We start from the raw sequence: 16,541 nt of genomic DNA on the forward strand, positions 1-16,541 counted from the left end.
GATAAGATAGCATCAAGGAAAGACCCTACCCACCTTCACCTCAGCATAAACAACAGTTGTGAGTAACGGCTTTATAAGGATTTGTTCCGAATTTAGGTTCTTCGTAGGCAGAAGACACTTCTCCCCGGAAATGCAGGCGCTGCGCGCAGGGCGGGATACAGCTCCGTAGTTGGATGCTAGAAAACCCTCCGTGGACGAGCAATCCAGGAATGAATGTGGAGAAACAGGGAGAGATTCCAGGACAGAAAGCGAGTGCGGATGCGGATACAACAGGCGGGATTTTTGCTGCCAAGGAACGAGTGACTTTGGAGCAGACCAGCGAGATGATCGAGCGAGCGCAATGGATGAAGAGTAAGTGGTGGAAAAGGAAAGGGGAGATGGGCGAAACCACGGCGCTGCAGGCGATAGTGCGGAGTAACCAGCAATGGGAAAGAGTCTAGAGTGACTAGCGGTGGTGGTAGTCCCTGTAGGCTAGATAACTTAGAGGCTAGTCGAGGGAATACGGGCACCCAAGATTGTTCAACCAAAGGTACCGCCCGTATCCAAATATTGAATCTTACTCGTACGCCGGGTCTCTTTCCCACGTTGCTCCAAATGATCACGGGGGACCCGTTTCTTATCGTTGCCAAGCCAGTCGAGTCGGGCCCATCCGATCAGCGAAGGAAGACGAGAAAGAAAGAATGCTGGTGGGGTAGGGAAATGGCAGGCAGCGGTGACAGATGATGGGAGGAATGTGGACGATGAATGATGTCTTGGGCGAAGAAGGATAAGAACAGGAGGAGATTGATGGATGAGAGATGACGATGGATGACTGGCCTGTGGCATGAACTGAGATGAATGAGATAAATCCTGCGTACGGAGTACTGTATGTACTGTGTACACAAACAGTCTTCCGATACTGTGCTGCTTGCTGCAGGCGGTCGCTAGGGGCAATGGATGGCCTGAGGTGTGTGCCCCGCTAAGCAAGTTAACAAGTCACTAACTTATCAGCCAGACCAGCAAGCAGCGAATCTTACCGGCCCACGCCAATTGCTGGGGGCATAGATAGCATCTGCTGAAAAAGAACTTACTCCGGAGTAGATTGAACATGATGCTGGGAAGTGGATGCCTATCAATCTCACTCTCTGCATTCCGTTCCTTTCCACTCCACTTCTGAGACAATCAGGCAGAGACTGGTAGAGAGAATGGAGAAGCATGCAGTCCAAGGTCGAGAGCAAGACCCTGGCTTGATTGGGTTCTGTGCTCCGGCCGGACAGGCCACCGGGCTCGATCGGGTTTAGTGGGTTTCACACAAGAAGCTCCGCCCCCTCGTTAGATAATCAACTGATCAATCATTCAATGCACAGGTACGGAGTACTGTTCCTAGTGCACTCGGTAAAGGATCAATTCTTGATGAGCTATTGTCACGACTCCCTGTCAGCTCTCACATGTCATTCTCAAGTGCCAGTGTCCAATGTCCAGTGTCCAGTGTCAACCGTGTCAACATCGCTCAGCCTGCAGATCTTACGGTCAGGTCGATGACACATTGTCTCAGCATGTCGTCCGTACAGTACATACTGTGTACAGTACATAACTACCCGACCATACACATGCATCGTTCTATTTTTGAGGGCGAATCGGGTGGACTCGTCGCCACACCCTACCCGCAGGGTCCAGTGACTCTCAGGTTTTTTTCCGGCTCCCGTTTCTTTGGTTGACACCATCGACGAGCAACGTCTAGCTGGTTATAAATGGTCTCATCGTACCCGGTTACACCTGATAGGTCATACGCTGTCGCTCACCGTTTGCTCAGCCCGATGGGACGCAAAGTGGTTTCCTGGCTCCCAAGGCCCGGGCTGAGACCGAGAGCAACGAGCCTCTTGGCCGTGGGTGGCCTGTGCGTGGAGTGGTAACGTGATCGATGGCTTCTGTCCGTGGGCTGACAGTCAGCTTGAGGCTTGAGCATAAGAAGCCTCAAATTAAGGGGGCAAAAAGGCAAAGAAATATCAAGCTAAAGGACACTAGGAGGAAAATTATACCCTTAGGAGTCTTGTTCACTGTCTTTGAACCACCAAGCAGACCGTCAGTGCTAGTGTGGATCCATCAACTTATACTTCCTCGCAACCCAGTCTCCAAGGCTAGGCCCCGACCCCTCGGCCGAACCAATTCGTCTGCTGCAAGTGTGATGGATCACCTAAGCGTCGCATCTGATGGACCCTGATCTTCGACAACAGGCTTGCATGTCGGCGCTCGGCCCTGTACTGGGATAAAGCACCCGGCAAACCGACCAACGCGCATCGAGGGTGACTATCAGCTGTTATCTGGATTCGACCCTATAGTCCCTTCAGTTATGATGTCAACTCGACAGTTATCTTTAAATTGACGACCTCCCACCAGCAAACGGCTACTGCCCGACATCATGTGCGGATTGTTGTCTGGAAAACACAGCAGAATGACTTTTTCTTGGCTTTTACTGCGCGATTGGTTCTATTCTGCTACTCTGCTCGTCAGGGGTTTGCTACACCGCTTTATGCGTATCGCGAACGAAAGCTTCTCTCGACAGTATGAATATGCCTTGGGACGGTCTCTGGGGTCGATGCATTTCTTGCCTTGTTATCGCTTCGAAACGAACCATGCACCGCCGCCTCGAAAAACACGCTTAATGCGCCATTGTCGAAGAATTTATATGCATTGCATGAGTACACACTCAGATAGTGTTGTGTAAGAGGCGTTCTATCGCATCGACATTGTCAGCTTGGGCGAGTTGATCGATCAGCTAGGGATACGAGATGCGCGGAAGTATAACATTCAATATTTATGTGCTTGCCGCTGACGAAATCGTGATTACTCCGATCACCCTGGGTAACCTGCGACCTACCCAGGAACAGGTCTCTCAGGTTTCATGAACGATTCGGTTAGATTTTGATACGTCCTAGCCGATGACACACATGTAGTCACTCTGCTGCGGGAGCCACCCGAAGCGCAGGTTCGACATTCTCCGTCGTTTCGCTGAAGGGTGCTCAGGAGCAACCCAATAGGAGTTGTCGTCGCGATAAGCCTGGAAGCAGCCGGCAAGCGGGAGAATCACTACAGATGTACTGAATCACGATCAAGCCGACAGGGCCGTCAGGGACTTTTGTGTCCCGGCTGACTATACCCGTTGCGAATCGTAACTGTTAGCGATGGAGTGGCCGCCGTAGCCTAGCGCTGAGCTGCAGTAATCATTTCCGGGAGGCATCTCATGACCCCGCGGCTGAACAGGCTAAAAGAGTTGTCACCGTCAATGCGATGCGAATCGGGCTTGCTGGAGGGCTGGAAGCGCCTGCGATCTTCGTCCGAGGATCCTTTGCAATGGCGATGCCCCGTGGGGAAAAGGAAGCGGTTATTGGCACTCTTGGCAGGAATGCTTTGATAGGCTGTAGCCCGATGGACCTAATATCGACCATTTTAAGTGGTATTAATAGTTGCTGACGTGGTAGTCTTTTGACGCCGTGAATTGCTCGGCAAGTGCGAAAATCTCGTTTGAGAGTCAGAGTCATGGCGACATCGCATCGGTTTGTCAGGCGGCGCAGGACGGGAAAGAGTGCTAGGAAGTCATCTCATTCGCCCGTAGACATGGAGATGGATGGACAGCAATAAAAGGGCATCGATGACGCGACTTGTATGATCATAGCAGCGAGACCAGATATTCAATGGGAGGAATGCCCAGATACGGAGAGGGGAGGCAACGAAGCGCATGGAGGAGGAAGCAGCCTGGAGTGAGAGAGTGAAACATACATTAGCAGTGGGTGCAGCAACAGCAACAGCAGCTCGTAATGTTTCCCACGCCTCTCCGGCGCTATTTTTAATCCGAGCCACTAAAGCCACTGACGAACTACTGACTAACCCTAGAGGGGCTTAGCTGGTTAGCTTCTTCCATAGTACTAGTAAGTTTGAGGGGCCATTGGCACTAAAAGAAAAGAGAAAGAGTGTTTTGTACTGTTCTGTTTCCTCTGAGTATCTCCGTACATACTGTATACTGTACGGAGTACATACTGACTAGTCTAGTCTCTTTACTCTGGTCCGTCCCCTTCTCGCCATTTCCTCTCTCTTTTTCTCATCACCGCACCACACAACTCTTCCAAGTTCTTTTCAAGTTCCCCTCCTCTCTCTCCCCTTCTGGCGTTGTCACTGTCGTTTGTGTCCCCCCCCAGGTTCCTCACTCTCGTTGGTCCTTGGTGAATCAATCTCCTTTCGTTTTTTTGTATTGGGCGGAATGAACTCTCGGAAGTACCGATCATCACCACGGTTCCTTCAACAGATTTGACTAGGTAAGCCTGTCTATCCTGCCTGGTGGAACCCCCCCCCGAATTTCGTCCTCTCATTGACCCATCGTCTCCAGGTTCTCCACATCTCTCAGTCCCTGGTCGCCTGATAACCGGTGCACATCCCATCTCTCGTTGACGTTGTCTTTGCATTCCATCAGTCGCTCCAGAAGAATACCCTCGACTTCATTGACCTGCTTCATGGCTGCCTACATGTCCAACGCTTAGACTCAGTCAGTCTGCCACGCTTGGATCCTGCAAGGATTAAGAATCAGACACCCAGCTTGACAACTTGGAGAAATCAACTCGGAGGATTACGTACACCCCGAAATAGTGAGGAGTCGCTTCAATGGCAAGCACTGAGGCCAGCAGGTTTTCTCAGCCGCTGCCTTCCCCTCCTCCGGTCTATCTCCGTTCATCCCCGCCCTTTCTCTCGTCGCGTCACGAAACACCCCGACGACCCAGCTCGCATCATCAATTGAATATGGTTTCCACGCGCGAACAATCGCCGCCGTCACGATCGCCGGCGACTGATGAAAAGACATATCAGCCTGTACAGGTTCCGAGAGTGCGGATTCATGGCGAGGTCGACCAGCCGGTCCAGAATTTTCACGACGACGAATATGCTTTGTCACTTACGGGCGCTGCCTTTTCCGACTTGGCGCTTGCAGAAAAATCCCCGACGCACGGGAAGGATATCGACGATGCACCTCCACGTGAGGGAGAACTATATCGAGCGCCGCGGCCGTTAGTATATGGCCACACGCCCACGAGCAGTGGCTCGTGGTCCGTGGTCGACCCCAACTCCAGAGAACAGCCCGACAGCCTTGCAACTACCAGCTCATCCTCCGTCGACCAACCAGCTCCAAAAGAGAATGAAAACGTTTCACCGCGGGAAAGTCTGGATAGCAGCGCAGAGACGCCAGAGGTCTATGAACCTTTGCACTACCACCACCGTCCCTATGAGGTCCCTTCACAGTCCTCGGCCACTGGATCCGGGGAGAACGTCTCGGGCACGAACGGCTATTTGAGCGCCAGACCCCGACCGCGGTCGACGTACTCGTTCACGTCCAGCGTCGGCGAAGGACGCCATCGGTCCCCTCATCTATCCCCATATCTCCAGGGCCGGTCATCTTCAAGAGAGTCTGTTGCATCGCCCGACGTTCGGCCACTGTCTTTTGTCGATCAGCTCAACAGCCACTACCCCCAACCTGGTCCGGCTCCCGTGCAGTTCGGCAACTCCCAGCTGCAGTCGGCGATCGGAAATAATGCTTCGTTGCTGAGCCACAAGCAAACGTTTGACATGTACTTGGCCAATGTCAAGAAAACGGACGACCCGGCCGTTCAGTATGAGTTTGCCCTGTTCATGGTTAATGCCGCGCTGGACATGCCACCGGATGGACTTGGTGGCGATGCCTCTGCCGTGTACGGACGTAAAGCTGCAGAGATCACTCGGGGCGGATTGCTGAAAGAAGCCAAGTTGATCCTCCAGCGGCTTTCTGATCGGAGCTACCCGTTCGCGCAATACTACATTGCGGATGGATACGCGTCCGGACTGTTCAGCAAGGGCAAGGAGGATTATGACCGAGCGTTCCCGCTGTTTGTGGCGGCCAGCAAACACGGACACGTCGAGGCATGCTATCGGGCGGCCCTGTGTTTTGAGTTTGGTTGGGGTACTCGGGTGGAGGCTGCCCGGGCACAACAGTTCTATCGGCAAGCAGCATCCAAGAATCATCCGGGCGCTATGCTGCGAATGTCCAAGGCATGTCTTGCGGGCGACATGGGTCTCGGCAAACGGTACCGCGAGGGGATCAAGTGGTTGAAGCGTGCGGCCGAGTCCGCGGATGAGCAGTACAATTCTGGCCCGTATGAGCTCGGATTGCTGCATGAGACGGGCTATGGCGATGACGTATTTCTGGACCCGTCGTACGCCGCGCAACTGTTCACGAAGTCGGCGGACCTGGGGCACGTCGAAGCCAGCTATCGCCTGGGAGATGCATACGAGCACGGCAAGTTGGATTGTCCGCGCGACCCGGCTTTGTCGATCCACTTCTACACAGGGGCGGCACAGGGGGGCCATCTTCTGGCCATGATGGCCCTTTGTGCTTGGTATCTGATTGGAGCTGAGCCTGTCCTCGAGAAGGACGAAGAGGAGGCGTACGAATGGGCCAAACGTGCTGCCGAATCCGGTAAGTTGATTGCACTGGCGTGGTCTGTTTTCGATGCTGACTTTTATGTTTGACAGGCTTGGTGAAAGCCCAATACGCCATTGGGTATTTTACGGAGACGGGCATTGGCTGTCGACGCGACCCGCTGCAAGCCAACGTATGGTACGTCAAGGCTGCCGAGCAAGGTGATGAGCGGGCGAAGAATCGGCTGGCGACTATTCGAGCGGCCGCCGATGGGGTTGCACCAGAGCAAGGGGTCGCGGATGCGGGGAAGGGCAAGAAGTTGAGTGGAAAGGCTGGTAAGTGGTTTGACGATTTGATATTGGGATGAAGGTGAGACTAATTGGAATATAGAGGGTAAATCGAAACGATTCAGCATTTTTTAGTTCCTGCGTGCACGAGATATCGGGCGGATTTCACAGTTACGCCACCAGCAGCACCATATGCGTGGCCATTTTGCTTTTGGTTCTTGGTTTTGGTTGAAACATTCTTTATACCAGAGGGATTTGACATTCTACATAGCACAGCAGCACAGCCCTTGCACTGATTTTTTGGACACACTTGACTACTAATGAACCTGTATAATTTGGGATGAGTTTGGTGTATGTATGCATAGTCGGGTTCCACCTTTGTATCAGCATGAACCTTTGTGTGTTGTCCCGGTTTGTGGGATTCGAGATATACGGTGAATTGACTCTTCACATGCCCCGGCGAGTTGATGCTTTGTGGGAGGATGGTAACATAGGAATATCTGACCGACTCCTGAATAGTGACAGAGGAGTAGTAGGGACATACACACGGGGCCTCTGACTCCTGAATAGTCGCACGACGACCCGCTCGCTTGGGTAACCGTTGCGATCGACAGGCGAACTTACTCGGTAAAAGGAGATAGCCAAGCGACCGTACTCCACCGCAGCACTGATAGCATGGTTCTAGGGTGAGGGTTAGATATGAGTACATTGAGAGGAGATCAAGCCTCGCGAATGTCAGGATGATGCCACCATGATATACGCTGTAGGTACTGTACTGTAATGCTTCAGCCCCTTGAAACCAAAACATGGTGGCTGCTCAGTGCTCACTGAGTGCAGGACAGCTCCGTATATACGTGCAATAATGGCCAACACGGGCACTGCAATGATCCTGCAGCACCGCTTCGTCACTAGTGTTCCCGCCAAGCGCAGAGAGCAGGAAAACTATTGGGCTTTGGACGTGACGATCCCACTCTGGTGGTGGTGGTGGTGGTGGTGGTGGTGGTGGTGGTGGTATGGAGCGAGCCTGGAGTTTGGGGCCGGTCGGTCGGTCGGTCGGTCGGTCGGGGGGTTGCCTGTCACTCCCGACGCCCGAGTTGCCCTGCTTTAAGGGAAACTCGACTCAGTAAAAGACTGGAGGCAGGAAACCAGTCGCGACTGGCCCCTCTCTCCCGCCCCCTCCTCCTCCTCTTCCCCTGCCGATCCACACCTTCCCTCCGCAGGGATTCCCGCGCCGATCCCGCCGATTACTGTTTCACGGGTTTGTTGCTGCTGTTGTTGCTGTTTACCGGCTACTTTCCCCTACACACCTAAGCAGCACCAACCACACCAGCACTACATCTCCCATTTAAAAATAGATCTCGTGACTGTCGACAAATCCAAAAATCCAAAATATTCAGAACCAAAAAAAAAAAAAAAAAAAGGAACCGACCGGAAAGTTATCAAGTGCTGAGTAAAGAAAGCCAAGGCACTCCACCCACGCACTCCACCAGGCCACTTCAAACAGGAGGGAAGGGATCTACCACACGACACGACCAACACACGCCTTCATAAGAACGTTGGGGTCCTGCCTTGCGCGCGTCATTGTGTTTTACCCCTACCTGACCTACCTAGCAGATCAATCGCATTTTCCGTTCCCGTTTCTTGAATTCGTTTTCTTCCACATTCTTCCTTTCAGGTTGACGTCCCACGTTGTTCTTCTGCTGCCTCATTCCGGAAGTACTTGATTTCTTGAGTGATTGATAGCATTGACTGGTATGTGTCATAACTTTGTTTGCACTTTCTTTCTTTGGGTTTGGTGGTGGTGGTGGTGTGGCGTCGGAGATTTTGCTTAGGATTCGGGGTTTGACTTGGGGAATTGTTGGTGTTGGGTGCAGTGCTTGCTTGCTTGCTGACTATCGGTCTCTTGCAGAATCCTTTTCGATATTCTTTCCGTTTAACTTGAAAAATGCGTTTCCTCGCCGTCGTCGCCCTCCTCGCCTCGTTGACGGCCGCCCGGCCCGCCGAGAATGGAATGTTCAATATCGAGCTCTCATGCGTTGGGGTGAGTTTCTGCTCTTAGGGAAGGGGGGGGGGCTTGTGTTGTGTTGGGGGTTTGTGGTGGAGAGGGGTGCTGGTTTGGTCTATGGGGTTGTGTACTCCATTCTGTACGGGGGTTGTTTGAAGATTGCGGTGGGGATGGGATGGGATGGGATGGGATGGGATGGGATGGGTTCTGGGTATTGGATGAGATCGATCCGGATGACTTTCTCGACCCCGGAGGTCAAGACCATCCGACCATCCCATCGCGTCCCCGGAATTCATTCCTCTCTCACGGACCCCGACCCTTGGCTTCATTGTGATGCGAACCCCCCCCTCCGGCTGAACCCACCCTCCCCTTCTTGTCCACAATGATCATGATATTTATGTGGAGGATGTACTGACAAGCACCGCAGCTAAACGATAGAGCGTGTGTCGCCAACGCAACGAGCGGCATGGGCTGCTGTGTGCCCTTGTATTGCGGGGCTGATCATGTGAGTTTTTCTTTCCGTTGGGGATCACTGGGGTGAAGACGAGCTGACTGGTTTTGTTGTAGCGGTGCCACCGTCCTTGATTTGGGTACTCGTGCTTGTTAGGATGCCGTTCGTGGCTGAGATTGAGGGAGTGGTTTGTGGGTTATCAGGCTGTGGGTGACGGATCGTGCGAAATGGGTTGCAGGTCACGGTGGTTCCTGATGATCCATGGGGTGAGATCAGGCTGTTGCGAGGCGAGAATTGTGGAGGTTTGAGATTTATGGGTAGGTCGATGGGTAATGGAGGAGGTGTGGTGGATCGATAGCGGATTAAAGAGTGGAATTGATTACTTACTTTTTATGCTTGTGAGTGGGACTTGGAGTGTTGAATAGGAACAAAATTCTTGACTCTGAGGATGATACCTGCTCGGGTGGGTGATGTTTGTCTTCCTTGTTTGATGATTGAGGGATAGCGTGCTGGAATTGGACTTGGTTTTCGTCGTATACTGGACAGTTCTTGACCACGGTTTAGTAGTCATGGGTAGGTTTGGCAATCTTGGTATCCTTTGTGATTCGTTAGTCTGCGTGCTGGATCTTCTCCCTGAGTTATCTTACAAGAAAGCATCAGTACTAATGTCAGTCACAGGACTACCGTGGTTGATGACCAGCACTATGAACAAGGGTAGATCCGATCAGCGCAAATACCTCAAATCTATACCCACATGTACAGTACCATGTATTAGGCAACCCCTACCAAAAGCAAAGCCTGACCTGATTCATCACACCCATCCGGATATACACATCTCCCCCATTCGATAAAAAATGCATCTCGAAGAGAACATTAAGCAATAAATTCAATCCCTAACCTCCAACACCCACGCAAACATACACATAAGAAGATACAACGAAGAGAACCATAAGCATGCCCATCCTCCTTCCCCAGTCCAAGAAAATGCTCTAATCCGTCGGAGGCCGGTATGAGCCCCCGGTAAATCTATCCAGACCACAAGTCAGCTTATCATCACCGAACCAACAGCCCATAGTCCCCCCTCAACTACAACCCCAAAGCCAGAAGAAACATACCGACTCCACAACAACCCAAACAAGCCCTGCGACGAGTCGGCCGTGCTGCGCTTCGCCCACCCGGAGTCCACGTTGTAGCGCTTCGTGTCCTGCAGCCCCGCGAAGAGGCCTCGGCCTGCTGTTGCGTGCTGTGTCATTCTGGTCAGCATTCTGTCCTGGGCAGGTGAGGTTGGATGATCTGGGGTCGGGGATGGGAGGGAAAAACGAACATGTTTCGGCCGATCCTTGACCCAGAGATCGGCGCCGAAGTCGTTCTGTAGGCGGGACTTGGATGTGGTGGTGTTTGTCATGTTGGCTTGGGTTGTTCTTTCTGGGAAACGAGGATAAGGTAGGTGGAGGATGGAGTGATTTGATTGGCGATTGGCTGTAGAGTATACTTGGGATGTTGGATCAAATCCCGAGTGCTTTGCTTGATGCTTTGCTTGATGCTCTGCTTGGTGCTTGGGTTGAGGGGATCCGGGATCTGGTTCGAAGCTTATATACTACTACACTGTATAGTTCTGGTTCTACTATGCCACTCTCCTCTAGTTCCTCCCGATAGAGGATGAGTATCGTCTCATCCGGCGGAAAGCGACGAAGCGCAACCCGGATGGCACAGTTCCCGTGGGATCGGGCTCGCGATTACGAGGGTAGTATGAGGGGTGGTGCGATTTCCGGCCCATGTTGTCGAGGTGAGTATGGCAGGAAATCAAGTCGGAGGCCTTGTTCCGGGTGAGGTCACCTTATGCGGCCAGGTTGAACCGGTGGGGGCTCTTGGGGTTGGTGAGAGTTCGAGATTGTCCGGGGGACAGTACGAACTGGTATCACGAGGCTGAGAAGGCGTGGGTGCATGGATGTCGGTATGCAGTGGGCTGTCGGGTTTACATGGGGGATTTGCACCAATGGGGTGCTTGGGATTGGTGAGATTGGGTTGGTTTGCTGGGAAGGACTCGTGGCGGTGGCTGGATTTGCTATGCGGTGTGCATGTATCGTATGCTTGGGCCATGTGGTTGTGGTGGTTGATGCGGTGTGGCATGATCGGATGGTGAGAGGAGGTGAGGTGATGGTACGGTCTGGTTGGGGTCGTACGATGGGGTCCCGGGGGATTGGGTCGGTGGTCTTTCTGTGTGCTTCTTGGGCGTGTCGAAGGTTGGGAGTATATAATTGGGAGTCCAGATGCTTCTTCTCTCTTGAAAGCTCTGTAGTTCGGGGAGTGTTGGTTTTGAGGTGGTGGTGCTGGTGCTGGTGGTGATGGTGATGGTGATGCGATGGCGATGGTGTTGAGCCGGGCCTTGATTGTTGCTGGCGACCAGGTCATTGGCCAACCACTGCGGAATTTACGTCTACTTCAGCAGATCGATAGCTTAGCGACCTACTAATTTCTAGGTAACTTGATAACGGTGCAGTATGACTGCGACTGCGACTTCACTCTTGTCTTGACTCCGTGCACCCAAGCTATATGCCTCAGGCATCAAATCGGCATCCGCCAGCCGGTGAGAATCTTCCAGAATCCCACCATTAATACTACCTGCGCCCCAGTCGGCTGCGCCCCAAGTTCCAATTGAGGAGGCCCTGAATAGCAATGGCGGTGCACACATGACAGTCACGCCCCCAGGATCCCTCTCATATCCTTTATAACCCGCCTCCCACTGAATCAGGGGTAAACCACGTAGACTTGGCTGCTACCGTGTCTCACACCAGACCCGAACTATTGATTTCGCGTATTGGCGAACCCATTTAACTTCCCTGCTCTGCCAGCAACAGACTCAAGCCAAGCTCAATCAGGGGCACCTCGGTCCGCAGTGGAGGGCCAGCACTGACTCGGTCCAGACCGGGCTGACCGGGTGTTGATCGAAAGATGAAAATGAGCAGTGATCGTCAACATCCTAGAGAGAAAAAAAAAAGTAAGTGCGTGATTGAATAAACTCAAGAGCATGGCGAAGGTTCTTGTACCTCGAACTGCTGGTATACTACGGATATGCTAGGTGGCAATCCCTGAGGCTGAGGCGGCGGCTGAAGCTGACCGATCAAATGCAATGCATTCTACGGATCGTCTGGGGTAGACTAAAGCCCCCTCCCCCCTCCCCCCTCTCCCCTCTCCCCTGGGACCCTGTAAACGAAGGGCACGGCACGAGGAGGCGACTCTGACACAGCACACTCCTCCCTCTTTTCGCCGCCGTGGCTTCGGTTGTTCGGCTGCTGCTGGGTAACCCTCCAGCTGTCACCGTTGAGATGGGCTGCAGTCTGCTCCACCAGAGCAAAAACAACATGGTCCTCAAAACCGAGGGGGCTGAAGGTGGTGATGGGGATCGGCATTGTGTTTAAGGTGCCCTCCACGCTAGATTCACCTGCCGGAGCACCGATCACCATGGGTGTTGACTCTATTGACAATTATTGGCTGTGTTTTGGAGCAAAGTTATACCTCTGTCAACTTTTTCAGGGGCGAGCGGCTTGGAGGTTAAGATTTAGAATTGACTTGAGATGATATATCCATTTCCGTATTCCAAGTCTCTGGGCAACGCCATGAAGGTAGCCGAGCGGATGAATATTATCTATCACTACGGTGCTGTAGGTGCTGTATTGTGTGTTGCTCCATTGCTGCGGTGTTGCGGTGTTGCGGTGTTGCTATTTCCAGCCTGAGGGATTGTGTCTCTGCCTCTTTTCTGGGCCAGCGGTTTCATCCAGTCTTGGAGACCCAAGTGAAAGCCTCCTGAAATCTCACGGCCCCTCTTAGGCTGACGGTCCGTCGAATCCATTGGCCGGTTGGGTGGAGGGCCGGAAATTAAGCTGTTGATGCATCCAATGGCGGGCTCCAGGGCTGAGGAAAAGAGCCCCGCCAAGTGACCCGATCGGGGAAAGCGTCCACAGCAAAAGTTTCCTGTTCCTTGCAGCCCGCAAAAACACAGCACTCATCATCCATGGCTGAAGTTGTGATCCATCACTATGGGACTGATAGGGGGAACTGGAATCAGATAGTACAGTACTTCCGATCAGATACTCAGTACTATCAGGGCAGCTAGGTTGATGCTCTCAACTCTATTCTTCGATAGCATCAGTGATCTTCGAAGATGTTCCAGCCCGGGTCATCTAATCATAGAGAAATTGGTGTTGGTGTAGTTCGATATAGAGTTTTCTTACTGTTCCACTCGCTCAGTCAACAAACTACTCGGTAACTCCTGGACCTACACTGTATACCAGCACCTTGATAGATAAACAGTTTGCTTCAATGCTCAATCACTGCAGCTTAAGTCGTATAGCAGTCCCAAACAGTCCTGCACCGTGCAGACACAGGAGGTTGGCCGAGATAGTTCCATAACAACCAACTTCTTTACCCTTCTAGACCTATTCATGCTTGCCCCCACATCTTATCCCCCCCTTCCCCTCCATCCGAGTCCATCGTGAAACCCGCCACCAATCGTGGCCCGGCAGTGCCTGGCAGCCCTGAAAGAAGTTACACACACCGCCGCCCCCCCTTTTGTGAATTTGTGTTGCTAACCTGCTAACTTGCTAACACTACTGCTATCCTCTTTCCGCTTTCTGTCATTTTAATTCTTGTCCACAATTGGGGCCGTTTTGGCCCAGAACCTGCATCGGTTAGTGCCAATCACCAGCCATCCCGTCTCCAGGGGCGCCACCATCGATTTCGCTTTCTTTTCTAGTTTCCACCGCCCCCCATCGGCCCTTTCATCTTTCTTACTTCTTCTCTCTTTCTCCCTCTTTTTTCCCTTCCTCCTCCTCCTTCTCTCACCTGTTCTTTCCTTCATCTCTCGAGCGTGTCTCGAATTGTTTTCCTTTCCACGGGTCGGAACCTGACAATATACTAGAGGCCAACGTGCTTCCAGTCCTCTCCTTCCCAACCCACATTCATTGACCACCGCTTCACTCTTTCAGCGGGCCCTCATTGCGATAACCGGATTCGGAACATCACCCAAACCACCTCACCCACCGATCAATCCCTCTTTGCTGACCTCGCAAAATGAAGGGTGCTTTCCTTGCTACCGCGGCGGCCGCCCTCGTCGGTACGGCTCTGGCTGATGGCGTTCACCGTCGCCATGCCCACGAGCCCTTCCACCAGCGTCGTGCCGTGCAGGCCGGTGCTTCCTCCGCCTCCGAGGAGACCTGCGGCTGTACCACCGAGGTCGTCACCGTCTGGGGAACTCCTACCCGTGAGTTACTGTCTCTTGCTCTGGTGAAGTGAGCCATCTAACTTCTTCCAGTTGTGCCCGTCTCTACTGCCACCGAGACCGTCGTCTCCGAGGTCGTCACCACCCTCCACTCCACCAGCTACACCACTGTGACCGTTGTTGCTACTCCTGGTGAGTCTGCAGGTACCGTCCCCGCTGGAGGCTCCCCCGGTGAGGCTTCTACCACCACCCCCGAGGGTGTTGAGGCCACTGGCGTGACTGGCGCTACCGGTGCTACCGGCGTCCCTGCCGTCGAGACCACCTCGGCTCCCGCTGCCGTCGAGACCACTTCGGCCCCCGCTGCTGTTGTTGAGACCACCTCGACTCCTGCCGCTGTCGTTCCCACTTCCAGCGCCGTGGTGCTGCCCACCCCCGATGTCACCACCTTCGCTTCGACCGGTGTCTACACCATCCCTGCGTCCACCGTGACTGTCAGCGAGACCACCCAGGTTGTCACTCCTGCCGTCACCACTCTGGCTAGCGGCACGCACACCATCGGCGGTGTGACCACCATTGTCGAGACCTCGACCACCATTGTCTGCCCCTATGCCACCGTCAAGCCCTCGGGCACCACCGTCACCAGCGTCATTGAGCACACCACCTACTACTGCCCCGCCGCTGGTACCTACACCATCGCCCCCACCACCACTTATGTCCCCTCCAGCGCTGTCGTGACCTACCCCGCCGTGTCCACCGTTACCCCTGGCGTCTACTCCCACACCGCCGAGGTTGTCACCGTCACCGTCACTGACTACACCTACACGTGCCCCTTCAGCGGCTCGACCAGCTCTGCTGCTGTTGCCGCGACCACCCCCTCCGCTGCTGCTGCTACCACCACCGTCGTCCCTGCCACCACTGCCGTCCCCGCTACCTCCAGTGTCAAGGCCAGCACTGTCTCCAGCGCTGCTGCCAGCTCCTCCAGCGCCGCTGCCACCACTGGTGTCAGCGCTACCGGCCTGATGGGTATGACCTACACCCCTTACACCAACGACAACGGTTGCAAGACCACTGCCACCATGACTTCGGACATCAAGACCATTGCCGCCAAGGGCTTCACCCACATCCGTCTCTACTCTACGGACTGCAACACCCTCGAGGTCATTGGCGAGCTTGCTGAGGAGCTCGGTCTCAAGCTGATCCTCGGTATCTACATCTCGAGCACCGGTACCTCGGGTGCCGAGAGCCAGGTCACCGCCATCACCGAGTGGGGCAAGTGGGAGGTGGTTAGCCTGATCGTGGTCGGAAACGAGGCTGTCTCCTCTGGATACACCGATGCCAGCTCGCTTGCCAGCTTCATCACCTCCTGCAAGACCACCTTCACCGCTGCCGGCTACACTGGCCAAATCACCACCACCGAGCCCGTCGACATCTGGCAGGAGTACGGCGCCAGCTACCTCTGCAGCGCCGTTGACATCCTTGGTGCCAACATCCACCCCTTCTTCAACGCCGAGACCACCGCCGAGGAGGCCGGTACCTTTGCCACTGCTGAGTTCACTCTCCTGAAGAAGATCTGCTCGGGCTTGAGCATCATCAACCTGGAGACCGGCTGGCCGAGCAAGGGTAACGCCAACGGTGCGGCCGTCCCCGGTGCCTCTGAGCAGGCTACTGCCATCAAGGCGATCCGTGAGGCCGTCGGTGGCGACTCCGTCTTCTTCTCGTACGCCAACGACCTGTGGAAGAGCCCCGGTGAGTACGACGTCGAGCAGTACTGGGGCTGCATTGACCAGTTCTAAGCATCTGGAGCTGGATCTGTACAGTTAAAGGCCATGTGTTGATTTGATTTGGCTTGGAGTTTCCCTTTTTCTTCCTTTTCTCGTGGGTCCATCGTTGCGGGTGCATGACATACGATCGGACTGTCAAACTTTTTCCCTTCTTCGTAACACTTGGACCAATTTGTAGTAGATATCATTTTCTTTCTGCCTGACTTCTGATCAATGTGTCTACTCACCGGGTGCATCCGCCTTTCTTCCGATTCAGAGTTGTATATGCTAATTTTATTACGGATTCACGATGAAAATACGTCGGACGACGCGCGTAGAGATTTGCTGTAGGGGTAGATATGGGGACTGAAGCAAGTTGACAAATCCGTTGTTTTGTGGATTGGG

General features: G+C 53.6%; 4 protein-coding genes across 4 annotated transcripts; 3 read left to right on the forward strand and 1 right to left on the reverse strand.

Moving 5' to 3' along the window:
* Window position 1: 1 nt before the first annotated feature.
* On the forward strand, window positions 2-480 carry BO82DRAFT_76619 (uncharacterized protein). The gene has a single exon (XM_025641530.1). It carries the CDS (start codon window positions 174-176, stop codon window positions 438-440), a length of 267 nt encoding a protein of 88 aa, XP_025491845.1. The 5' UTR covers window positions 2-173; the 3' UTR covers window positions 441-480.
* Window positions 481-4,221: 3,741 nt separating this feature from the next.
* chs3 (putative chitin synthase activator (Chs3)) lies at window positions 4,222-6,940 on the forward strand. The gene is made up of 4 exons (XM_025641532.1): window positions 4,222-4,289; window positions 4,361-6,472; window positions 6,529-6,750; window positions 6,806-6,940. The coding sequence occupies exons 2-4, from the start codon at window positions 4,633-4,635 to the stop codon at window positions 6,835-6,837; spliced, it is 2,094 nt and encodes a 697-aa protein (XP_025491846.1). The 5' UTR covers window positions 4,222-4,289; window positions 4,361-4,632; the 3' UTR covers window positions 6,838-6,940.
* A 3,023-nt stretch (window positions 6,941-9,963) lies between these two features.
* BO82DRAFT_76698 (uncharacterized protein) lies at window positions 9,964-10,762 on the reverse strand. The gene is made up of 3 exons (XM_025641531.1): window positions 10,483-10,762; window positions 10,274-10,401; window positions 9,964-10,184 (listed from the first exon to the last, which is right to left on the reverse strand). The coding sequence occupies exons 1-3, from the start codon at window positions 10,561-10,563 to the stop codon at window positions 10,148-10,150; spliced, it is 246 nt and encodes an 81-aa protein (XP_025491847.1). The 5' UTR covers window positions 10,564-10,762; the 3' UTR covers window positions 9,964-10,147.
* A 3,033-nt stretch (window positions 10,763-13,795) lies between these two features.
* btgE (putative cell wall glucanase (Scw11)) lies at window positions 13,796-16,390 on the forward strand. The gene is made up of 2 exons (XM_025635194.1): window positions 13,796-14,418; window positions 14,470-16,390. Exons 1-2 carry the CDS (start codon window positions 14,229-14,231, stop codon window positions 16,167-16,169), a joined length of 1,890 nt encoding a protein of 629 aa, XP_025491848.1. The 5' UTR covers window positions 13,796-14,228; the 3' UTR covers window positions 16,170-16,390.
* The last annotated feature ends 151 nt before the right edge of the window (window positions 16,391-16,541 follow it).

The sequence above is a fragment of the Aspergillus uvarum genome (assembly GCF_003184745.1).
Source record: "Aspergillus uvarum CBS 121591 unplaced genomic scaffold BO82scaffold_27, whole genome shotgun sequence".
In the NCBI taxonomy this organism is placed as follows: domain Eukaryota; kingdom Fungi; phylum Ascomycota; class Eurotiomycetes; order Eurotiales; family Aspergillaceae; genus Aspergillus; species Aspergillus uvarum.

What these genes read in the sequence shown, in the direction of transcription:
- BO82DRAFT_76619 (XM_025641530.1), top strand. Translation starts at nt 174, where the DNA reads ATGCTAGAAAACCCTCCGTGGACGAGCAATCCAGGAATGAATGTGGAG.
- chs3 (XM_025641532.1), top strand. Translation starts at nt 4,633, where the DNA reads ATGGCAAGCACTGAGGCCAGCAGGTTTTCTCAGCCGCTGCCTTCCCCT. An exon ending in CAAACGTGCTGCCGAATCCG is followed by an intron (nt 6,473 to 6,528) that starts GTAAGTTGATTG and finishes TATGTTTGACAG; the next exon opens with GCTTGGTGAAAGCCCAATAC. An exon ending in GAAGTTGAGTGGAAAGGCTG is followed by an intron (nt 6,751 to 6,805) that starts GTAAGTGGTTTG and finishes ATTGGAATATAG; the next exon opens with AGGGTAAATCGAAACGATTC.
- BO82DRAFT_76698 (XM_025641531.1), bottom strand. Translation starts at nt 10,563, where the DNA reads ATGACAAACACCACCACATCCAAGTCCCGCCTACAGAACGACTTCGGC. An exon ending in TCAAGGATCGGCCGAAACAT is followed by an intron (nt 10,402 to 10,482) that starts GTTCGTTTTTCC and finishes AGAATGACACAG; the next exon opens with CACGCAACAGCAGGCCGAGG. An exon ending in TTTGGGTTGTTGTGGAGTCG is followed by an intron (nt 10,185 to 10,273) that starts GTATGTTTCTTC and finishes TGGTCTGGATAG; the next exon opens with ATTTACCGGGGGCTCATACC.
- btgE (XM_025635194.1), top strand. Translation starts at nt 14,229, where the DNA reads ATGAAGGGTGCTTTCCTTGCTACCGCGGCGGCCGCCCTCGTCGGTACG. An exon ending in CGTCTGGGGAACTCCTACCC is followed by an intron (nt 14,419 to 14,469) that starts GTGAGTTACTGT and finishes AACTTCTTCCAG; the next exon opens with TTGTGCCCGTCTCTACTGCC.